The sequence below is a fragment of the Pelophylax lessonae genome (genome assembly GCF_965119305.1).
Source record: "Pelophylax lessonae genome assembly, chromosome: 4".
NCBI classification, from domain to species: domain Eukaryota; kingdom Metazoa; phylum Chordata; class Amphibia; order Anura; family Ranidae; genus Pelophylax; species Pelophylax lessonae.
Window position 1 is genome coordinate 508440496 of NC_138771.1, and position 25445 is coordinate 508465940.

The window sequence follows — 25445 nt, forward strand, 5'->3', positions numbered from 1 at the left end:
ACTGCATCATATTGGTCTGCGGGGCTGTCGTCCCAGAAGGAAGCCTCTTCTAAAGATGATGCGCAGGAAAGCCCACAAACAGTTTGCTGAAGACAAGCAGACTAAGGACATGGATTACTGGAACCATGTCCTGTGGTTTGATGAGACCAGAAAAAATGTATTTGGTTCAGATGGTGTCAAGCGTGTGTGGTGGCAACCAGGTGAGGAGTACGAAGACAAGTGTGTCTTGTCTACCGTCAAGCTTGGTGGTGGGAGCGTCATGGTCTGGGGCTGCATGAGTGCTGCTGGCACTGGGGAGCTACAGTTCATTGAGGGAACCATGAATGCCAACATGTACTGTGACATACTGAAGCAGAGCATGATCCCCTCCCTTCGGAGACTGGGCCACAGGACAATATTCCAACATGATAACGACCCCAAACACATCTCCAAGTCGACAACTGCCTTGCTAAAGAAGCTGAGGGTTAAGGTGATGGACTGGCCAAGCACGTCTCCAGACATGAACCTTATTGAGCATCTGTGGGGCATCCTCAAATGGAAGGTGTGAGGGAATTCACCTTAGACCACAAGCTGATACAAGGAAAGATTTATTCTCGTATACGAGGAGACAAGTACAGGAGATTGTCAGATACTCACCCACCAGTTCTAGCCGCCCGTGACCCGTGGAATAGGGCTCCATACACAGTAGCTAGCTAGCTCACACATTTATATACAGTTAAAACATCCTGACTTAACTCTTCCCCCAGGACAATGAGGAATGTCTTTTTTATTGCCATTTCCTTAAAGGGGAAGGAGTTTCATCTTACATACTCTGAAATCTAGCCATTACCATATATATTATAGGGCATTTAAAACCAGTTAGATTGTATTCAAGCAGAATAAAATGGAGTCACAGTCAGCCTTATACATAAATGATTATAAAGACATTCTTAATTTCTCTAACAGAAGGTGGAGGAGTGCAAGGTCTCCAACATCCACTAGCTCTGTGATGTCGCCAGGGAGGGAGGGAGGGAGGAGTGGAAGAGGACTCCAGTGGCAACCTGTGAAGCTCTGGTGAACTCCATGCCCAAGAGGGTTAAGGCATGCTGGAAAATAATGGTGGCCACACAAAATATTGACACTTTGGGCCCAATTTGGACATTTACACTTAGGGGTGTACTCACTTTTGTTGCTAGCGGTTTAGACATTAATGGCTGTGTTGAGTTATTTTGAGGGGACAGCAAATTTACACTGCTATACAAGCTTTACGCTCACTACTTTACATTGTAGAAAAGTGTAATTTCTTCAGTGTTGTCACATGAAAAGATATAATAAAATATATTTACAAAAATGTGAGGGGTGGTATCACTTTTGTGAGAAACTTTAGGTTCCTGCCGTCAAGGAGCTTACAATCTAAGGTCCCTAACTCACATTCATACAAACACATATTAGGGCCAAATATATTTATATTAGGAACCAAATAACCTACCAGCATGTCTTTGGAGTGCGGGAGGAAACCCATGCAGGCACAGGGATACACACTCCAGGTAGGTAGTGCTGTGGTTAGCATTTGAACCAACAATAGGGTGCTGCTAGGCAGATGTGCTACCCACTTACCCAGTGCTGCAATAAAACTTTAAAGATAGATGTTGGGTAATTCGTTTAAAGATTTAGCTGTTTTGGACACAACGTTAATGAGGAGTTACCAGTTTTTGCTATATCTGTGATTGAATACACAAAGGCAACATTACCATCAGCTGGAACTGGGAAATGACAAATATAAATTATATATATATATTCAGAATATGTCCAACAGATATTCTCTGTAAATATCTTTGGCAGATGTAAGAGGACCGTTTCCAGACAAAAATATCAAAAGCACAATTCTCTGAACATTTGTTTAGATTGTTTTTCTAAGAGTTTTTTTTTTTTTTTTTTTTTTTGACACATAAGTCACATTGATTGTGAATAATCCTGGACAGAAACAACCATATTTATAATTAGCAGAACCACCTGTATTTTTCAATCTTTTTTTATGAGGGTTTACTAGGTTTTAAAGATATCTGTCCATTCAGTGTGCCCAAAGCCACAAATTTTTTCTTTTAAGTCTTGGATAAAGTAAGGAATATTTAGAACTCTGGCAATTTTTTTTTTGGGTTGATGTCCTGTTTGGGAGGTCCTCCTTCAACTCCTGTCCCAGAGACACAACAGGCAATGAAAGGAAGCCCCTCAAACGTGAGGGGGCCAACAGATCTCATCGGAGATTTCCCCTCTATTCCTGATACACTGATAGCTTTAAACATTGGGTCTCCTATAATGTGTCGGGATTGGAACCTGTGACCAGCCACATCCCAGGCGGTAGCCCTGCTTACTAGGCTACCGTCCTCTCTGGACATTCTTCCCGGAACATTCCTCCCTGAAGCCTTTTATTTCAACCTTAGTCTTGCCAAGCCTTACTCATCACCCTTGATTCCCCACACCTGGTACTTCCCTATATAAGTCCAGCCCCTTGCACTCCAGCTTGCTGATTATTGAGCTTCTGAGCCTTGATCAAGCTACTCCTCACCTGCTGCTCTTATCTACTACCACAAATCCAACGCTGACCAGGAATTGACTACCGACTACTCTTCTGCTTTGTCCCTACCTACTGAACTGCTACCTCTGTTGCCGATCCGGATTGTCTGACTACGCTTACTGCTGCCCGCCCCGACCTTTGGCTCGTCTGACTTCTCTCTGGTTAACCCTTGTCTGCTCCTCCGTCTTCGGACCGAACCTGCACTCTGCCTGGCTGGGTGATCCTGAGGACCGCGTCCTGGTGTTAGCTTGCAGCGCAGTCTATCCCCACCATCAGGGGCTCTAGTGAAAACCAGCTGGCACTTAGTTTCCGCACCTCAGGTGCACCCGTGCCCTCATCAGAGTACTACGCTGTGTCCATCCGGTATCCAGCACCTACTAACTGCCTGCGGTCTTTGCCACTGGGCTCCACTCCTACCTCCGGCCAGCAGTCCTCTGACTCAGGTAAGCCTGTAGGATTGTTACATAATGTTTTGTCCCAATGGCAATGGTCGGTGGGACAAAAAGGGTGAATCTCTGTCTATATTGCAGACAGCAATAAAAATGTGACAGGGATTCTATCCACACTATTTAAATGTTTAAAAAAATGTTTCAGTACATCATATTCTCTTACTCCAGTAGGATCGCCCACATTCTTTGCCTGATGTTGACAGCAGTGCCCATACAATGCATTGTAACCTTTGTTCATCTACATAGGTTGGTAGCTTTGTGATACAAAGGATCACATAAAGAGAATATCATAAGACACTTCAGTGATAAAACAGAACATAGGGACTCAGACCTAATAATCTCCGGCATGCAAAAGCTTTATTTCAATGCTAAAACTCCACCATTTGAAAAGCCTGAATGGATGACACAATCAATTAAACTCTCTCGTGAATCATCTCACTATAGCCATCAGTCTGCACAGTGTGACATCACAGCACTTTCATCATTGTCTCCCACTGGAAAGACAGACGCATCCAACCAATGTCAGATGGGGGCTCTGGGCATTGTGGTGTCAGGCTGGAAAGTCCAATGCTTTAATACTCATCATCATAGGGGTATTTAGGAGATTCCTTCCAGCTAAATGAAAAGAGGAAGAGATACATTAGTCAATGATGTCCTCATCTGCAAATTATTATCAAATTTACAAAAAAATAAATAAAAGAAGGATGAACTGCTTTGCATTAATGTTTGGGTATACAGCACAGTAGCACCACCTAAACATGATATTTTATTTTGGTGGAAAGAAATCGCCCATCGACTTCTTATAAACTCTAAGAATTTAAAATAAACTTGAGGAATGATCTAATTTTTAAACTTACAAGGGGGCAGTTTGTCTAATCAATACCAGAACAAGGTCACTCAGTGCCCAGGGCAAAATTGCCAAATTTGTGCCATTCCCACTCTTCACCCAGTTTATTAAGCATTAATCAATGTCAGTGCATGCCTAGATGTCTTTAGCAGCTAGGATCCCACTCCTAGCTGCCACCACACATCCCTAAGCCTCATTGCACAGGTCTCGATTCTGGATCTACCTATTGGTTTTCATGTGGAACCAGAACCATACAGTGATGTTGTGGGAAAGGGGGATTGCTGGGATTGTGAAAGACTTTGCACCCCTGGGCACTCCAAAGGGAACAATAGTGCAGCGTGCATAGGATCACACTGTGTGGCGTCATAGTTAGACTTAAAGGGGCATAGTTAAATAGAACCTTCCTAAACATTCTTCTGAGCCTAAATGAAAGAAGTACTTCAATAAAATTGTTTGGGACTACATGGCAACCAGTAACTGTTAACATTTAGGTTATAAGTATGCAATTACAATATAGCTCACAGAGTGTAGGGGTCAGGAGTGTATAATGTACAGAGTGCAATGATCAGGCATATGAAATGTGCAGCTCAGTGTACAGAGTGCAGGGCTCAGGAATATGTAATGTACACTACATCATACAGCGCTCAGAGCAGCCATTACTATTTAACATAGAGCAGTAAAGGGCATGTGACCTATACCATAACATACAGAGCATGGCAATCAGGAGTATGTAATGCGTACAGTTCGCTACAAAATCCTAACTGCTGGGTTAAATACTCTTGACCACTGATCAATGTATGCTGAGCTATCCCTCCCCACCAACTATAAATCTTCCCCAATCTTCCGCTTAAAAAAGCAACACCCATCATTCACCTCTGCACCCCCTGTCTATAGCTTACCTCTTCAACCCTCATCCACAGCTCACGTCTGAACCTTCCATCTGCAGCCCACCTTTGCACCTCCCATCATCAGCTCACCTCTGCACCTTCCCTCCACAGATCACCTCTGCATCCCACTATCCATAACTAACCTCTGCACCCCCATCTAAACCTCACCTCTGCACCCCTATCTAAAACTCAAATCTGAAACCCTGTCCCAAAAGCTTATCTGTGCACCCCACCATGCAAAGCTCACCTGGGCACCTTCTGTCCACAGCTCACCACTGTACCCCTGTCCAAAGCTCACCTCTGCATCCCACCATTCCAAAGCTTACCTCTGCATCCCACCATTCCAAAGCTTACCTCTGCACCCCACCTCCCACAACTCACCTCTGCATAACCTTCCAAGCTCACCTCTGCACCCCTGTCCAAAGCTCAACTCTGCACACCACTGTCCAAAGCTCAACTCTGCACACCACTGTCCAAAGCTCAACTCTGCACACCACTGTCCAAAGCTCAACTCTGCACACCACTGTCCAAAGCTCAACTCTGCACACCACTGTCCACAGTTCACCTCTGCATCCCCATCCACAACTCATCTCTACACCTCTTGTCTATAACTCACCAGTGCACCCCCATCCACAACTCACCTCTTCACCCTGTCTGCAGCTCACCTCTGCAACACAGCTCATCTCTGCATCCCTGGCCATAGCTAACCCCTATTCACAGATGACATTTGCACCCCTGGGCAACAGCTAACCGTGGATCACAACTTACCTCTGTTCCCTTCTTCCACGGATTAGCTCTGAAACACCCACCTTGTCAACAGCTAAGCTCTGCAGCCTTTTTCCACAGTTCTTTACCTCTGTATCTCTCATCCACATCTCACTTCTGCACCCTCGGATCTGCCTACTGGTTTTCATGTGGAACCAGAACTTTACAGTAATGTTGTGGGAAAGGGGGATTGCTGGGATTGTGAAAGACTTTGCACCCCTGGGCACTCCAAAGGGAACAATATTGCAGCGTGCATAGGTCCACACTGTGTGGCGTCATAATTAGACTTAAAGGGGCATAACTAAATAGAACCTTCCTAAACATTCTTCTGAGCCTAAATGAAAGAAGTACTTCAATAAAATTGTTTGGGACTACACGGCAACCAGTAACTGTTAACATTTAGGTTATAAGTATGCAATTACAATATAGCTCACAGAGTGTAGGGGTTAGGAGTGTATAATGTACATCCCTGGCCATAGCTAACCCCTATTCACAGATGACATTTGCACCCCTGGGAAACAGCTAACAGTGGATCACAACTTACCTTTGCACCCCTCTTCCACAGATTATCTCTGAAACGCCCACCTTGTCAACAGCTAAGCTCTGCGGCCTTTTTCAACTTCTTTACCTCTGAATCACTCATCCACATCTCACTTCTGCACCTTTGGTTCTTGACTTGCAGCTCCCCAAGCCTTTACCACTGCACACACCCTACCTTCACTTCCACCATCTGTGCACAATCACCTCTCAGCAGCTGGCCCAGCTCTAGTATCTCAGCTGTGTCTTTTTTTTCTCACCCAATGTACATTAATTTGCGGCTCTGCCTCTCCCACTTTGGCCAGCACAGTGACACTGAAATCAAACATGGCATGGGTGTCGGCATGAAGACACCAGGCAAGAGATGGGAATCATGAAGGGTGCAGCTTCTGATACAGCGCCAACCTCCCGCCCATTAAAAGACTGTGCTTGGGGTATTCAAGATTCAGAGTAGCCTGATCCTGGGGGCCAGCACCCCACTCATTCCATCCCCACTTTCAAACCTTACATAAAGACATTTGTGAGACGCCAGATTACAATCCTGCATAAAGCTTTATTGACGAAGATTCAGTGCACAAGTGGCTCAAGCTCCTCTCTTTTTTGCATTTCACTCTGCAATATAATTTATTCAAATAAAAGATGACAAAGAGAAGAACCCAAGAGGATTGTGCGTTGACTTTCAGTCAATAAAATGTTATTCAGCATTGTAATCTGGTGTACGGCTCCCAAGTTTCATCATGAAAACAATAGCAGGCACAGAAAAAGTTACATACAAGATTAATACTTTAGCTTTTACATATATGCTTATGAATGTGAAGAACAACTCTTTTACATAATTTGTGTTTTAAAATTAGAGATCATTTCAAGTTAAATAGAAGAAAAGTAAATCCTATTCAAGAATTCTACGAATTCCACAAAACTCAGACAAGGCTCTTACATACCTATCAATGATCAAGTATCGCATGTTTTTGTTAACGCCATCCAACCTTTGCATGTCTTCGGCACTCAGCTGAAAGTCAAAGAGCTGCAGGGAAACAAAAGAAGTATAATTACAAAGAAGATATGTTAAGATGAAAGAGTGGACCTAGGGTTGTAGCCAGTTCAGAGATTTATCCAGCCAGGCCTATGACTGGACAGTGAAAGGAGAAGACTGATGAGCTCATCTTTCTATTGCTCCACTTTCTCTCCTTATCAGCATGTTCCTTGTTAGCACAGGAGCACTGCAGCACAACTGATTGGCTATTTGTGGAGCTTCAAAAAGTGAGACACTGGCTGGAAGAATTGTAGAAAATGTATATGTCACCTAGGTTTCTTACCTACACATGGTGAGGGGCTCTAGGGTTTATGAAGAGAAAATAGACTTTGTTCTCTCAGATCTTAATAACTTAATATGATCTTAATACAACATACACTCACCGGCCACTTTATTAGGTACAGCTTGCTAGTACCAGGTTGGCCCCCTTTTGCCTTCAGAACTGCATTAATTCTTTGTGGCATAGGTTCAAAAAGGTGTTGGAAACATTCCTCAGAGATTTTGGTCCATATTGACATGATAGCATCACGCAGTTGCTGCAGATTTGTCGGCTGCACATCCATAATGCAAATCTCCCATTCCACCACATCCCAAAGATGCTCTATAGGATTGTAATCTGGTGATTGTGGAGGCTATTTGAGTACTGTAAACTTTTTCTTTATTGTCTTTATTCCCGAATTTTTATGTGTTCCTTTTTTCCTTTTTCTTCTTTTTTTTCCTTATTAATCTTATTTTTATTTAGTTCTTCTGTATACGATATATTTGCCTCCTTACATGTCTTTTGGAATTCATGGCATGTTTGTATGCCAATTAAAAATAACTAGAATTTTGTATCTAGTTTATAAAAATATATATTGTTGATTTTTGGATAATTACATACAATGTACTGATTATGTCAACATAAATCTGATACAATGTGTTATTTTTCATTTTCTTATACAATGGTATGATTGTCTGCATAAGATCTACTGGGCATGCTTGTGATCCTCTATTTTTAGCGGTGGACACTCGGGCGCCAAGCCGGGGTTGGTGAGTTTGAGGCTGTTTTTTCATCCTTATTGACTCCTCCCATGTTCTTCCCCGAGTCCGCCCCTTGTTGGCGGATTAATGGCGATCCTGTCTCATCGACCCCGCCTCTTCCCTTATGGCGGATTGCGCGGGATGAGATCGCAAAATGGCGCCCGCACCGGAAGTGATCTTTAGAGGTCAGTTACGACCGCATCACTTCCGGTGGGACCGGATACTTATAGCCAGCTATGGCGCAGTCAAAGCAGGTCACGACTACTAGCGGTATTACCTGCTGGACTGCGAACACACGTGTCTGGACGTGTTAACACTTCTGGTAAGCTTTGCCATTGAAAATCTTGCCGATCTGGCGGACATTATGGACATTCACACTCTCTTTTGGGTTTTTGGCTTGCTCAACCTTGGGGCACCATTCTTCTTTGGTATATCCATCTATCGGTTTACACACTTGTTCTCTTTTCTCTTGGGATCATTATGTGGTTATGTGGGTCTTATTATGGATGTTTCTATTCAATCGCTCATGCAACTTACTTGATCCTGGCATCCCCTGCTGGGAATGCAGTATCCTATCTGCATAGAACAACCTTGTGAACATACTTTTTTATTTCTCTATTTGCACCTATTAGGCACAAGGTATGATTTAATATCTAACCAGGTCTCTCTTTCCCCTGCTTTTACTCTGTCCCATTGATGTCCGCCTCACCGGTCTGAAACCTTGATGATGATATCTGCTTGGCAAGTGGTGGCTTATTATATACGCCACCGCAGACCACACATATATAGTTTTTTGTGGCAATTTATTTTCCTCTTCTTTTTCATTTAACCACTTAAGCCCCGGAGGATTTGGCTGCTAAAGGACCAGGGGTTTTTTTGCGATTTTTTACTGCGTGACTTTAACGGACAATTGCGCGGTCGTGCGACGCTGTACCTAAACAAATTTGACGTCCTTTTTTTCCCACAAACAGAGCTTTCTTTTGGTGGTATTTGATCACCTGTGCGATTTTTTGATCACGCGCTATAAACAAAAAAAGAGCGTAAATTTTGCAAAAATAACAATATTTTTCACATTTTTTTATATGAAATTCCCCAAAAAAAAAAGTAAAAATCAAAATTTTTTAACATTTTTCGGCCAATTTGTTTTATGCTACCTATGTTTGGTAAAAAAAATCGCAAAAAGCGTATTTTGATTGGTTTGCGCAAAAGTTATCGCGTTTACTAACAAAGGGAAAGATTTTTGTCATTTTTGGTGTTTTTTTTTTTAACGCGTAATGGCGGCGATCTGCGATTTTTTTTTCGGTACTGCGACATTGCGGCGGACAGATCGGACCCTTGACTGACATTTTTGACACTTTTGGGGTTACCAGTGACATTACTGCAGTAATCAGTGCTATACATATGCACTGTTACTGCAAAAATGACACTGGCAGGGAAGGGGTTAACTTTATTGGACAGGGAGGGGTTAAGTGTGTCCTAGGGGCGTGCTTCTAACTGTGTAGGGACATTCCTATTGGTGTAAAAGCAAAGATCCACCGTTCTACATAGTAGAACGGACAGATCTTCACTTTTACACAGGGAGAACTGACAGGCAGCTTGTTTACACAAGCTGCTCTGTCTTTCTCCCTTCACAGGAGCGATCGCAGTGTGACTGGCGGACATCGAGTCCGCCGGTCACACGCACTGACTTGCCTGTGAACGAGCCGCGGCGGGCGCGCGCCTCGGCGGGCGTGCGCCCGCCCGCGATAGGCTCGCAAGTCAGTGACAGGCGAGTGACGTACCGATACGTCACTCTGCCTGGCCGGGGCTGACCGCCGCAGTATATAGTCGTGCGGCGGTCGGCAACCGGTTAAAGGTGGCAGTGATTTTACCTCCTTTATTGCTGACCGCTGCACAAATCACTGTTGTCTGGTATTGTTCGGTCCAGTTTTCACCGCAACGAGAGGACGCATCTATCTGGACCCTGGTCCAGGAGTGTGAGCGCTCCCCGGAGGGACTTGCAGACCATGCTATTGGTCGTTGACTTACTAATTGTGCCCCAGATTTTATGATAGTGGTGAGTGCTTGACACGATACCTCTATTAAAATAATGAAACATGTACTATTTATGTCCAACTTTGATATGTCTTTTTTTTTATGTGATGTTTAAGAAGATGATATTTGCAATAAGTTATTTGTACCTAGAACCTATTCGGAGGTCACCTGCCCTTATGGTCCCTGAAGAAGCCCAAAAAGGTGGCGAAACATGTTGGACCTGTGTGACCCCACTTCTTTAGGATACGGTTCTCAATCTTTTATATTGCATGTATTCTTATGTCTATATTGATGCTTATGCATCTTTGCAGTTTATTACTTTTTATGTGTGTATATGCATTAATAAAATTATTATATTTTATCCAATTGTTCTTTATTATTTATCTATCAATGCCATATGAACTCCGCCTTTAAAGTCCCATGTTGGGTGTATCCTGTTCATATACACAGGTCCCTGTGGGGCTATTTCAGGGTCTGACGTATTGGAACACCAACTTCTGTCCTTGTTTCTATATATGATTAGGGATGTGGCGTGAGCTCTCTTGGCTTATTGACATTTGGAGTTTGGCACAAATAATGTCTTCACTACTGTAAACTCATTGTCATGTTCAAAAAAACAGTTTTAGATGATTTGAGCTTTGTCACATGGTGTATTATCCTGCTGGAAGTAGCCATCAGAAGTCACTGTAGTTATAAAGGAATGGACATGGTTAGTTACAATACTCTGTGGCCGAGGCGTTTAAACGATGCTCAATGGATCCATGCTTTCATGTTGTTTACGCCAAATTCTGACCCCACCATCTGAATGTCACAGCTGAAATCTAGGCTCATCAGACCAGGCAATGTTTTTCCAATCTTCTATTGTCCAATTATGGTGAGCCTTTGCGAATTGTAGCCTTAGTTTTCTGTTTTTAGCTGACAGTAGTGGCACCCGGTGGTGGTTCTTCTGCTGCTGTAGCCCATCTGTTTCAGGGTTCAATGTGTTGTGCATTCAGATGGTATTCTGCATACCTTGGTTGTAACGTGTGGTTATTTGTGTTATTGCTGCCTTTCTATCATCTCAAACCAGTCTGCCCATTCTCCTCTGGCCTCTGTCATCAACAAGGCATTTTCCTCCACACAACTGCCACTCACTGGATATTTTCTCTTTTCCTGACCATTCTCTGTAAACCCTAGAGATGGTTGTGCATGAAAATCCCAGTAGATCAGCAGTTTTTGAAATACTCAGACCATCCCGTCTGGCACCAACAACCATGCCACGTTCAAAATCACTTAAATCCTCTTTCTTCCCAATTCTGATGCTCAGTTTGAACTTTAGCAAGTCGTCTTCACCACGTCTAGATGCATTAAGTTGCTGCCATGTTATCAGCCAATTAGCAATTTGTGTCAAGCAATTGAAAAGGTGTACCTAATAAAGTGGTCGGTGAGTGTATATTCTGGTCTGGGTCAAGGACAGGACTAGGCTTTTTTGATAATATGGTTTGCACACATTTTTTATTTTCTATGAAATCTATAGGTAAAAAGAGGTTTTTTAAAAAACAAAAAAAAAAACATTTTTTTTCTGTTTCACCACTGTTAGTTTTTTGCAAACTATGTTACACAAGGGAAGCTGTATTTTAATGGCCACTCCTGCTGTGCTATACAAAGCTATTACCAGCTGTCACTTTGACAGCCAGTAATTGCCAGTACTTTTGTCAGGGGAGCTGCATCAGGGCGCATCAAGACGCATCCTATAATCTATGTTGAAGTTTTTTAAGATGTATCTCTTACATTTAAAATCCTCAAGTGGTTAATGAGGGTGTAGCCATTGGGGTCAGGAGGCACAAGCTGCGAGCAGTAGTAACAACATCAGTATCAGAAATTCTAACACTTCCTCACTCATGTGATTTTGTTGTTCTCTGCTTCCCTGTTGCAGAGAATACCCAACGGTGTGTCTGTTGGGGGAAAATTACCAAAAGACACACAGAAGGGAAGATTTAGTAAAACTGGTGCTTACAGAATGAGTAACCAATCTAGCTTCAGCTTATTCAATTAAGCTTTGACAAAAAGCCGACCTTCATATTGATCCGATTTGACATGCAATTTGACATGTCAAATCGCAATTCAAATCGGAGTCAATTGCCGGTAAATGCACCGTCCAAATTGATGCGAAGCTGACTTTGCGGCGCCGCGCCGATTCCCAAAAGTAGTTTTTGTACTACTTTTGGCGACTTCGGGGGTGATTTCCATAGACATTTGTGCAGGAATCCACATAGATGTCTGTGAAATCACTCCCAAAGTCGGACTTAAATGCCAGCTTGAAATCGTGCGAATTCAGATGAACTCGCACAATTTCAAAATGGCTTCAGTGTGAACCTGGGCTAACACCTAGAAGGACTATGCACAGCTGCATTAGATCTCCCCATAGAGTACTACAAACATGAGATGAGAGAGCTTCCAACCCTTCCATGCATTATCTGAAACAAAATAAAACCTTTTTGCCAGAGCTGAGCTTTAACCAGGATTTCTTAGGCCTCTTGCACACGATACTCCTGTTTGAGCATCTCACAGCTTGAAAAAGCTCAGTACAGCTTTTTTTTCTGAGCTAAAATACAGCCCATTAATTGTAATGTGCCTGTGCACACAGGTGCGTAAACAAGCGCTGTGCATTCTTCAGTAAGAACAAAATAGAAAAATCTGCACTTTTGGTCAGTAATTTAAGCCTTAATGCATGCAAATACGCACGAATACTCGCAAATACATACAAAAAAAAGGTCTGGAAAAAGTAGATGCTCAAACAGAAGTATTGTGTGCAAGAGGCCAAAAGGTGATGCTCAAACAGGAGTATCGTGTGCAAGAGGCCTTATAGACTGTCAACACATTTCTGGATAGTAAACATCTTTACTTGAATCACCTGGAAGTTTTGTTTGATTCTCTCTGCAGTGAAGCTCTTTGCGAGGACAACAATCCCTCTCTGCAGTAGATAACGCTGCGCCACCTGCGCTGCAGACCGTCCAACCTTTTTCGCCACTTCATTGAGCACAGGATCTTCCAGCACTTGGGGTAAGTTTTGGTCTATCCTTTTAGAGAAAAGATAGGAAGCTGATTTTTTCTATTGTTATAGTAAATTGCAAATCCTAAAGCTGGCCATACACAGGTAGTTATTTTTCACTTATCCATACAAGGTGAAGGATTGGAAATTCTCCCCTGGGACCCTGTAGTCTGACAGCAGCAAACTATGATTGAATTGATGGAAAGTTTTCCAACCCTGAACAATCAACTTCTCTTGAGCGAGGCCCCACAATTGCTCTACTGAACCAACTAATTTTTGATCAGTGTATGGTCAGCCTAATTGGATGACATTTCCTTTAGTAAAGAACTGCATCACATAAACAATTGGCAGTGTTTAAAAAAAAAAACCATAGCAATGGTTTAGGATACAGGGTGCTTTAGCAAGTTAACATTCAGTTAGGGTACTTTCACACGGCCGCTCCGTGTGAAAGGTCCGCTGCGGGACTTTTTTTTTTTTTTTTCCACGGAGCGGATGACATTTCTGTCATCCGCTCCGTGTGCCCGCATATCATCCCATCCATTTGCGGATGATATGCGGACATAATGTAAGTATATGGCACTGCGAATGTCAGCGGATGACACCGCTGACATCCGATTTTCCTTCCTTTCCGTTTTTTACACGGAAGAAAAAATGGGGTTCTGTTCCATTCGTAAAAACGGAACAGAACTGAAAGGAGGAAAATCGGATGTCAGCGGATGGTATTCCGCTGACACCCGCAGTGCCATTCACTTACATTATTTCCGCAAATCATCCGCAAACGGATGGGATGATTTGCGGACACACGGAGCGGCCGTGTGAAAGGACCCTAAGGGTTTACACCTACTTTAAAATGTATGTAAAAAAAAAAGTTAAAGAAGAGACCCATAGAGCAGTTTTTCCATTTCAGCTAGCCACAAAAAAATAAACCAACATGTAAATTCAGGAAAATGACAAATGTGACAGAAACATTCCCATACCTCCAACAGTTAAAGTAAAATTAGTGAAAGAAGGGGTAATTTAGGGATAATTATGTAAAAGGGTTAATAAAGAAACACTTTTATTTAAAAACAAAACTAATTTTTTTTTCTTTTTTTAGCATTTCGTTTTTACGTGAAAGTGAAACATCCATGTTTGTTCACATTTTAGCGAACACTTTTGGGAAAAAGCTGTTTTAGCCGATTATAGCTGAATTAGTTGCTTAGAGCAGCTATGACTCACAGAACAGAACCTTTGCTGTCAAACAGCAAGTATCAGTATCTGCATACGTGGACATGGAAGGAGGGTGAAAGGACTTTGGGGTGTATGATATACACCATAGGTCTCTACCTAGTTACATTTGTACTTACCAGCCCTCAGCTCTGCTGGAGCCTAGGACGCTGTACCCGACCAGTACAATGTCTTTGGATTTGCAGAATTCCAGCAGCTTGCTCTGATTTAGAAATATGTGGCACTCCACCTGAGAGAGAAACATTGTACAGGTTAGGGAGAACACCACATTCAAATCATATTTTAGTAAAAAAAAAGAAAAAAAATTGTAAACACATTGATGCATAGCTAGAACTCCAATTCACTTCACTTCAATGGGATGGGATCTTCTCATGGGTTTGCTAGGAGACAGTAGTGAGGCTTTATGGCATCTTTTGTGCCTCCTGGAAGCATCAGAATCTGTGGCCAAGGTAACTTTTTTTGTCAAAGCTTTTATTTTGAGAGTTTTTTTAAGCTAATCTGTGTGGGGGATAGGGGACTAGCAGTAAAATGAGCCTGCTATTTTCATGAAAGGTCAGCTTTGGAAATGAGGAAGGCCCCCAAAACATTTTCAACATTACAGAACAGGTTCAGTTAAATGGAATCAACTACTACTCACTGTACCCTGACCTAGATAAATGAGAACCTTAAAGTGTTACTAAACCCAGAACCTGCATTCAATATACCTGGTCTCCCACAGTACACAGAACATGGAAAAGCAATTATTTTAGTAAATGTAAATGGATGAATACCTTTGCTCATCAGCAGTATATATCAGCCTTGTGATTTGTATCAGTTCCTAGTAAAGCTTGTAGGAGTTTTCATTCTCCCCTGATCCCCTGTCTGGACATGTTTGGGTAGTGCTGATTGGCCCTGTGCTGATCACATGCACTCTCCCAAGAAAAAAAAACTCTAGTAATACACACCAAACTGAACATGTACAGTCCATCTCCTGGCCCTGTAAATATCAGGTTGTTTTTTGGATACAGTGAATGAAGAGGATCAGAGAAGACAGGATCAAATAGCTTTTATACAATGCGAAGGATTATCCCCTTAGGGTCCACAGTGAGTATAACAAGCATGCTTTACTGCTGTGGGTTGTGGGTTTAGTAACACTTTAAGTGACATTGCTAAGAAGTACTTCTAATGCTGATATAAAAACACCTAGTGCACATTTCCCTTATTTTTCTATACAATAGCTTTGTTTCCCATAGTCTTTCTCCATTTAGTCATTGTAGTTACCTGATTACACACAGGTTTGTACTTTAGTCCCGGTGCATTTAGGATCAGCTCCATTTGTTTGCGGTTAAAGTTAGACACTCCGATTGATCTAACTAGTCCAGCATCTTTACAAGCCTCCAAAGCCTGAAAATCACCAGTTACATAGTTAAAAAAAAAAACAAAACATATTCAGATATACATGAAGTGTGAACCAATTTTTTGAATGAGAAAAAATCCTTCCTTGTGCCTAAAAGCAATCAAATACTCGCATTATCAACATAATACAAAATTGTTGCTTATAAATATTAGAAATCATTTCATTTGTGTGTAGAGATTTCCCTTCACTTCCTGTCCCATAGCCAACAGGAAGTGAGAGGAAATCCCTACAAATTAAGGGAATTCCTTGGGGACCCTTAGGTCACCGGAAATAGTGTCACCATCGGAAGATTTCCTCTCTATTACTTTTCTCGGGACAACCCAAAATTTGGGATTTTCTTTTACTTTCACTTTCAAAGATAATGGTAAACAGGACAAATAGAGAGGGGGAATCTCCCTAAAGGATAAGTCCAGTCAAAACCTAACTAAGGCTAAACCTGCTATGTGCCACATTCAAAGATTATTCTATCTAACCCTGTAAAGCAAAAAACACTGTACTTATCCGATCTGGTCTGGTCCCACGCTGAGCTGTCAGGGGCGGCTTCAGTGGGGAGGCTAATGCAGGAGAGGCACTCGACATCGGAAGACTCGACATCGGAAGTCCCATAGAAAGTCTTTGGGTGATGTCACTTCCCATTCATTTCACAGCCGTTGTCGGTCCTCTCCTGCACAAAGCTTCCGTTGCTGAGGAGCGGACCAGATCGGGTGTAGAAAAGGTAAGTACAATGATATTTGCTTTACAGGGATAGATAGCATAGTCTTAGAATATGACAAATAGAAGGTTTAGCGTTAGTTAGGTTTTGACTGGATTTATCCTTTAGGTACAGACAGCAGTAAAAACTGATAGATGTTCTGATCTCTCTCCACTCTATCCAAAACTAATCAAAAAGTTTTGCCTTTAGTTATACTTTAACTTAAAGCCTAACCCAGCCAAATGTATCCATTATGTGACAGGAAGACAACATAGATTACAATTTGGAAACAAGGGCAGAGCAGTTTCACCCCACAAAAGTGGTGCCTAATTAAAAAACCTAATCTCCAGGTATTATTTTATTAAAAGCTGAAGAATTTAAAATGACTTTTGAGTTGACAGTAAAGTTTATATGAGATTTTACTGAGCCCAGAATCAATGACTAAATTTTCCCAGCTTACCTTCCAGGTATCTCGGATATCAGTGTTGTGAAAAATTACTTTTTCATTTTCGTCTTTGGGAAATGGATCGTCTCCAGGCTGGGAAGAAGGAGGGAGAAGAAGTGACAATGTTCACATTCTGGTTTATATTGGAGTTTCAGACATCAAGAGACAGACCAACAGTACTAAGCGGGGCATTTAAAAAAGCAGTGGTATGACCAAACCATATGATTATGAGAAAAATCTGTCTTTTTGCGACAAGAAATACAAAAATAAAATTACTAACCAAAGTTCAACTTTAGTGACTTTAGAAGACTAAAAGTTTAGCATTGAGTGAGTTTTATGGATCCTATGCAATGCAAATTGTTCTTTGCATTACTGAAAAAAACCTGTTTCAATCGTTTAAAATATGACTCTAGATGAGTGACAAAGTACTTTGAATCATTAAGCTGTGTGTGTGTGTAATTAAAGCTTGAGCTATTCAGCTGTGTTAACAATAGTCAATTTGATTAGCCTAGCGAACATACAGTATGGAAAATAAGGCAAAAGCCCCATCAACTGTTTGTAAATATGAAATAATCACATTTAAAATTTCAGAATGAAGAATAATTAGTTTTCATTTTTTATTCTTTTTATTATTCTTTAGTCTTGAACATATGGAATTTTAAAGAATATTAAGAAATATATGTTGAATTTTACAGGAAAAAAAACCCCCAGAAAAAAGAAAATTAATTTCTAATTGGTTACTGTGTTTTAAATGAAATCACTGTCATACAAGCCTGTATAGGGATGATGTGTGAACATACCTTAAACTCCACAGGGGTATGGATTAGAAAAAGATCCATGTAATCTAGTCCGAGATCCTTTAGAGAGTTCTCCAGAGCCGGACGGACCCTTTCTGGGGCCTGATTATTACTCCACAGCTTGAAATAAAAAGTGAACAAAAATAATTTGGTCAACAAAAGTGATATGAGGTATTATAAAAGACCTGTAACAAATATTGTCCCCTGCCAGAATTTCTGTGTAGAAGCAGTGGTCTCTCTGCAGAGGTGACCCCTGCTAAGTCACAAGTAGAGCTCTCCAATCAGAATGAGCATGAGCTTTGGTAATTGCAGAGTGACAGTATAGATAAGACTGAGCAGAATTTTTTTTTAACTTCTGCAAAGAAAATACTGCTTTCACAAAGAGAGCAAGAGTAGTCCTCTTCATCTCTACTCAGGATGTCTTTCTAAAGGAACCAACAGTAAGAATTTGCACATCTTTTATTTTGATACACCTATCATATACAGCTAAGGTCAGTTAGGGCTCTGCAGTCCCTGTTTCCTTTATTATGAATTCTCTATCCAGTCTGCATCCACTGGTTGTGTCTACTTAGTTGTAGGTCTTTGATGCTTTTACATGAGCTCCTAACACGATTTTCCAAATTTTACCTTGAAAATGGAGGACCTGCAGCTGTTTTCAAAAGGTTTCCTAGATTGTTCCCATCCTAGTAATGATAAATAGAGATGAGCGAACCGGTTTGGTTTGCTGGTTGGTTCGAAGAACCAGGCAGAAAGTTTTTGAACCCCAAACATAGTGCCTAACCTGATATGGGAAGTCTATATGAGCTGAACCCTGTTGTTTTTTTGGCATTTTACGGGGCTAATGTAGCGCTACCCCTGAAGGAGCAGCTGTTTATTTAACTGTTTTTTCCCCAAACAGTGCAGAGCCTAACTGTCAGGATGGCAGGTGGAGCCTGACTAATAGAGAGAACTCTCACCTGATGAGAAGGCCGTGGTAGCAGAGCTGGATGCCGTATGGACACCAAGGTAAGTACTCTGATAAGGACACAGGTTCACCTGAGATGCGGAGTCTAAGTGTTAGCTGGTTTTCACCAGGGCCCCTAATGGTGGGGTTGGACTACGCTACAAGCTAGCACCATGTCGCGGTCCCCAGGATCACCCAGCCAGGCAGAGCGCAGGTTCTGGTCCAGAAGCAGAGAAGCAGACAAGGGTTAACCAAGAGAGTAGTCAGACGAGCCAAAGGTCAGGGCGGGCAGCAAGTAGCAAAGACAAGAGGAAGCCGGGTCAAATAATCAGGAACAACAGGTACACAGGAACACAGGATCACAAGGCAGAGCTGAAAATAACACAGCAACTTCCTGTAGTGACAGCTGTGTTTAAATAGGCCAATTTGGTAGCCTCAAGCTATACTGAGGTAGCCTCGAACCACACTGAGGTAGCCTCTAGCTATACTAAGGTAGCCTCTAGCTATACTAAGGTAGCCTCTAGCTATTCAAGGCGCCTCTTCGTACACGCATGCATATAGGCATTTGCCGGTTTGCGGCACCAGTGCGCCTGTGTATAGCAGTGGATCCCTGACATTGCCCCCTCCTTCTGGGCAACCTCCGGGTGCCCAAAAGATTCCTTTTCTGAGGATGGCTGCGGAAAAAAGCCCGAATTAATTCCTGGGCATGGACATCCTGTTCGGGCTCCCAGGAATTCTCCTCTGGGCCATAGCCCTTCCATTTAACCAGGAATTGTATTTGGTTCCTCCTCCTTCTGCAGTCCAAGATAGCTTCCACCTCGAATTCCTCATCACCGTCAATCACCAAGGGTCAGGAGGCCTAGAATCCCTACCCGGAAAGGGGTCAGGTAAGGCAGGCTTCAACAGCGAAGCGTGAAATACAGGGTGGATTTTAAGTGACTCTGGCAAGATCAGTTCGTAGGATACCTCGTTAAGTTTCCTTTTTACTGGAAATGGCCCAATAAATTTGGGTGCCAATTTTTTCGAGGGGCAGGCCAAGCGGAGGTTATTTGTTGATAGCCAAACCTTGTCCCCTGGTTGGAGGATCAGTTCACCTTTCCTCTTCTTGTCGAAGATCACCTTGTTAGCTGCCTGCGCCTTGACCATAGCTTCCTGTAGCAGTTTGCTGTTGAGATTGAGGAATTCAGCGACACTCCGAGCTGCAGGGACTGTGGACTCAGAGACAACACAAGGGAAAAATGATGGATGGAAGCCGTAGTTGGCAAAGAATGGTGACTGGCCTGTGGCTGAGTGTTTGGCGTTGTTATAGGCAAATTCCGCTAAAGGTAATAATGACACCCAGTTATCCTGGACAAACGTGGTAAAGCACCGAATATACTGTTCGAGAGTTTGATTTGTCCTCTGTTTGTTCATTTGGGGTGGTATGCTGATGACATGGATAGCTTGATCTGTAGGGTTTCACACAGGGATCTCCAGAACTGGGAGGTGAATTGGACCCCTCTCTCGGAAACGATGTCCGCTGGGATCCCGTGAAGCCTGATTATCTCCTTGATAAATATTTGAGCAGTCTCTGAGGCGGAGGGGGTGTTCTTTAGTGGCAGAAAGTGAGCCATCTTTGATAGACGGTCAACCACTACATAAATGACAGAGCAACCTTCAGACGGAGGGAGTTCAACAATGAAATCCATGGAAATCATTTTCCATGGCCTATCTGGGACTGGCAGTGGTCTGAGTAACCCCCAGGCCTTGCTTCTAACCGTCTTGCTCCGGTTACAGATGGGGCATGCTCCTACATACTGTTTACAGTCCCTTTCTAAATCAGGCCACCAGAACGTGCGTTGTATCAGGTCCAGAGTCTTGTGAACCCCAAAGTGACCCGCCAAAGGGTGGTCATGGCACAGGCCAAGGATCATCACTCGAGTGCTTTCAGGGACAAAAATCTTGTTACCCCGCCATAATAGTCCATCTCGGGAAGATGATGTAATTCCAGGGAGGCAGGGGACATCCCTCGAGGCTTGTTGCATAAGGGACAGCAGGTCAGGTTGAAGCAGCAGAAAGTGGTTTGGGGATAGGATGGTGTCTGGCGCTGAAGTCTCCTTAGGGTCGTCAAACATCCGGGAGAGCGCATCAGGCTTAACGTTCTTTGATCCAGGCCGATACGTAATGTGGAAAGAAAATCGGGAGAAAAATAATGCCCAACGAGCTTGGCGTGGCTTCAGGCGCTTGGCTGTCCTTAAATATTCAAGGCTTTTATGATCTGTATAGATCAGGATAGGGTGTGCTGCTCCTTCTAATAGATACCTCCATTCCTCCAGGGCGGCCTTGATGGCCAACAACTCCCGATCACCCACATCATAATTTTTCTCTGCTGGTGAAAGCTTGCGGGAGAAAAAAGCCACAGGGTGGACTAAATCTTTAAGACCCTGATGTTGGGAAATGACAGCACCTACAGCCGTTTCTGAGGCATCCACTTCAAGTAGATAGGGCAAAGTGGGATCAGGGTGGCTCAGGATTGGTGCGGTGGTGAATAGTCCCTTCAAAGTACTGAAGGCGGCCTGTGCCTCAGAGGTCCAACAGAAACGATTGTTCTGCTTGGTTAGCTGCGTAATAGGAGCAATGATGGCGGAGAATCCTTTAATAAACTATAGAAATTGGCAAAACCAATAAAACGTTGTACCCCCTTTTTGTCTGAGGGTGCTGGCCAGTCCAGGATGGCAGAGACCTTTTGTGGGTCCATCTTGATGCCTGTGGAAGAAATTATGAGTCCCAAAAACTGAATACTCCGTTGTTCGAACTCACATTTTATTGGTTTGGCGTATAGCCTATGTTGCCGAAGACGGTGGAGGACCTTCTTGACGTGTTCCCGGTGTTGGTTCAGGGAAGCAGAAAAGACTAGGATGTCGTCCAGGTAAACAATTACAAAGACATCTAGATAATCTCTGAAAATGTCGTTGACAAAATGTTGAAAAGTCGCCGGGGCTTTACAAAGGCCGAAAGGCATCACCAGATATTTGTAATGGCCAAACCTGGTACGGAAGGCCGTTTTCCACTCGTCCCCTTCACGAATGCGGACCAAATTGTAGGCTCCCCTCAGGTCCAGCTTAGTAAACAGAGAAGCGGACCTCAGTCTTTGAAAAAGTTCGGGGATCAGTGGAAGGGGGTAACGATTTTTAACTGTTATCTTGTTCAGTTCCCGGTAGTCAACACAGGGCCGAAGAGAATGGTCCTTCTTCTCTACAAAGAAGATTCCTGCTCCTGCCGGGGAGGTGGATGGGCGGATGAACCCTCTCTTCAGGTTTTCTTCCACGTACTCTTTAAGGTTTCCCAACTCACGTTCTGATAGAGGGAAGATCCGACCGAAGGGAATCTCAGCTCCTGGGAGTAACTCAATCGGGCAATCATAGGGACGGTGGGGGGGGGGGAGAGTTTCAGCCCCTTGTTTGCTAAAAACATCCAGGTACTCGTGGTAGGGTTCAGGTACGAGAGACCGTGTCTCTTTATCAGAGTCTGTGCATAGCAAGATACTGGGGGAACTGAGGGGCATCGGCAAGCAGTGGTTCTGGCAGTAGGAAGACTGAAATTGGATGTCTCCGGAGGCCCAGTTGATCGATGGGTTATGTGCCTGAAGCCAAGGCAGCCCCAAAATGACTGGAAATAGGGGGGAAGCAATGGCGTCCAAGCTCAGGAGCTCCTTGTGATTTCCAACAGGAGTTACGGGTAAAGGAGGGGTTTCTTGGGTCACCAATCCAGACTTGATGCATGAACCATCTGCCAAAAATACGGAGAGTCCTTGTGACTTGGGTCGAAGGGAAATGTGCTGTTGTGCTGCAAATGACAAGTCAATAAAGCAGCTGCATGCTCCAGAGTCAATTATTGCGGTGACTGGAACCATACCTTCCGGAAGCTGAAAAAGAACAGACAGAGCCAGGTGAGTAGTGCTGGAAGAGGGTGCCGGATAGCTTGAGGGCGAGATGGAGAAGCACTTATGCAGCTTTGCAGGACAGGAGTGTACATAGTGACCGGCCTCCCCACAGTACAGACACAGATTGTTCTGTCTCCGGCGAAAACGTTTTTCTGCTGTCAGGGAAGGTCGCATGAGTCCAAGCTCCATGGGTTACGAGGTGTCCGGTACCGGTGTAGCAGGAGCCGGATCTGTAGGGACGAGACTGGTGGGAAAAGGACGTCCGGGATTGGGTACTCGGGGCAACATCCAGACTGGGCGAGACTGCTGGGTATATCGCTCCGCTCTGCGTTCGCGGAGCAGACGATCAATCTGGATCGCCAGTGCGATCAATTCCTCCAAAGTCTCTGGTACACCCACACGGGCCAGCTCATCTTTCAGCCCCTCTGAAAGACCAAGACGTAACTGGTGACGTAAGGCCGCATCGTTCCAGTAGGTATCTGCGCTCCACCGCCTGAAGTCGGTAACGTAGTCCTCCACAGCTCTTCGGCCTTGTTGGAGCATGAGTGCGGTTTCCGCGGTGGAGGTCCGCTGTGGGTCATCGTAGAGCTGGGCCATCGCATTAAGAAAGGACGAAAGGGAGTCAAGCTGCATGCTGCGTTCTTCTAACAGACGATGGGCCCAAGCCTGGGGTTCTCCCTGAAGGAGGGAGATGTTGAAACCCACTTTTGTGGCTTCCAGCGAGAAGGTCCGGGGTTGTAAGGAAAAATATAATTTGCATGCATTGCGGAATGCACGGAACTTGCTGCGGTCTCCACTGAATCTTTCTGGTGTAGGGACTCTCGGTTCCGGGGGCAACATGACCACCGTGGGTCCTGGCGTGGTCCCCGTGGGAGGTGTGGCGGATGAGGAAGCTGGATCTGCGGTAGGGTCAGCAGAAGAGACCAGGAACAGCACACGTCCTTCCAACTGGGTATACACCTCTTGAAGGGATTTCACGGCCTGAGTAAGAGCCGCCAGATGCTGACATATCTCATCCATCGGAGAGATCCCTTGTGCAGGCTCGGTCAGTGGCTGTGTTATACTGTCAGGATGGCAGATGGAGCCTGACTAATAGAGAGAACTCTCACCTGATGAGAAGGCCGTGGTAGCAGAGCTGGATGCCGTATGGACACCAAGGTAAGTACTCTGATAAGGACACAGGTTCACCTGAGGTGCGGAGTCTAAGTGTTAGCTGGTTTTCACCAGGGCCCCTAATGGTGGGGTTGGACTACGCTGCAAGCTAGCACCAGGTCGCGGTCCCCAGGATCACCCAGCCAGGCAGAGCGCAGGTTCTGGTCCAGAAGCAGAGAAGCAGACAAGGGTTAACCAAGAGAGTAGTCAGACGAGCCAAAGGTCAGGGCGGGCAGCAAGTAGCAAAGACAAGAGGAAGCCGGGTCAAATAATCAGGAACAACAGGTACACAGGAACACAGGATCACAAGGCAGAGCTGAAGATAACACAGCAACTTCCTGTAGTGACAGCTGTGTTTAAATAGGCCAATTTGGTAGCCTCGAGCTATACGGAGGTAGCCTCGAACCACACTGAGGTAGCCTCTAGCTATACTAAGGTAGCCTCTAGCTATTCAAGGCGCCTCTTCGTACACGCATGCGTATAGGCGTTTGCCGGTTTGCGGCACCAGTGCGCCTGTGTATAGCAGTGGATCCCTGACACTAACAATCACACAGGCCTGTCCATTCAGTCTGGAAAGTCTGAAAGTGGAATGATGACACTTTAAGTCTTTGGCACTTTGCACTTTGAAGTATTACTATTATTGTCACCAAAGCTGATAATTATTTGCATTATTGCACAATCCCACGTAATTTTGAATTATAAGCACTTTATTATTTAATTAAAAGGAATACTATTGCACTTTATATTTATTATTGATATATGATTTGTCACACATATATCACGGCACACATTTTCATATGTATTTGAACATTTTTTTATTGATAGTTATTATTTTATAGTTTATATTCTATTAATTGAGTGTTATATTGTATATCAGCACACTGTTTTTCAGCATATATTTATAGAATAATTTAAGATTTTATATTAGCATGTGTTTACTGAATATATAAGAGCTTACTCTAAGATACAACTATTACCCTTGAAGCGTGGTACTCCCCCCCCCCCCCCCCCCCCCCACCATTACTGGCTCCATTAAACAGTCTAGGGGATATCTTTTTACGATTAATTTCTTACAGAACTTTAGCAGGTGAGGGGTAAGGGTCATGGGATACTCCAAAATGCTTAACAATTGGCAGAGGACAGTTTTCTCCCAGTAATCACTTGTTCACATTGAACATCGGCTTTGAAATTGTAAAGCTTCATCTGAACTCACGCCATTTCAAAGCCGCATTTCAGTCCGACTTCAGGGGTGACTTGAAAGACATCTGTGGAGTTCATGCACAGATGTCTATTAAGTCACCCTCAAAGTTTGCAAAAGTAGTGCAGGAACTCATTTTGGAAATTGGTGCGGCACCACAAAGTCGGCGTCGCACCGATTGGAGCGATGCCATTGCCGGCAATAGGCTGAGATTTGACATCCGATTTGACCTGTCTGATGTGAAGGTAGAACAGTTTAGCCCTCACAGTTGGGGACCATGAGGTAGTTTGCAAAACAGTCCACTGTCTCATGGTTGGGAACCATGCGATAACTTCAGAACAGGTAAAGTCTCACAGCTGGGGAGCATGACACATGTCTCCTGTAAGGTTATAGTCTCATAGCTGGGAAATATAAGATATTTTTCAGAACATAGCCCACTGTCTCACTCTCGCACTACTGCTGCTAAATAATAGATCCCTGGCCAGGGATCCTGGGTGACAGCATTGACCAAGTATGG

At 43.7% G+C, this 25445-nt stretch overlaps 1 protein-coding gene across 1 annotated transcript in view; it reads right to left on the minus strand.

Annotated features, from left to right (window-relative positions):
- Nucleotides 1–3423: 3423 nt before the first annotated feature.
- Nucleotides 3424–25445, minus strand: part of LOC309553536 (aldo-keto reductase family 1 member C1-like) — a 33597-nt gene continuing 11575 nt past the window's right edge. Inside the window, exons 3-9 of the mRNA XM_082254783.1 lie at nt 17717–17833; nt 16932–17009; nt 15645–15767; nt 14504–14613; nt 13020–13185; nt 6981–7063; nt 3424–3618 (exon numbers count right to left, since the gene is read on the minus strand). Of these exons, the coding sequence (XP_082110909.1) occupies nt 3576–3618; nt 6981–7063; nt 13020–13185; nt 14504–14613; nt 15645–15767; nt 16932–17009; nt 17717–17833 (720 nt within the window). The 3' untranslated portion in view covers nt 3424–3575. The remainder of the gene's footprint in view (nt 3619–6980; nt 7064–13019; nt 13186–14503; nt 14614–15644; nt 15768–16931; nt 17010–17716; nt 17834–25445) is intronic.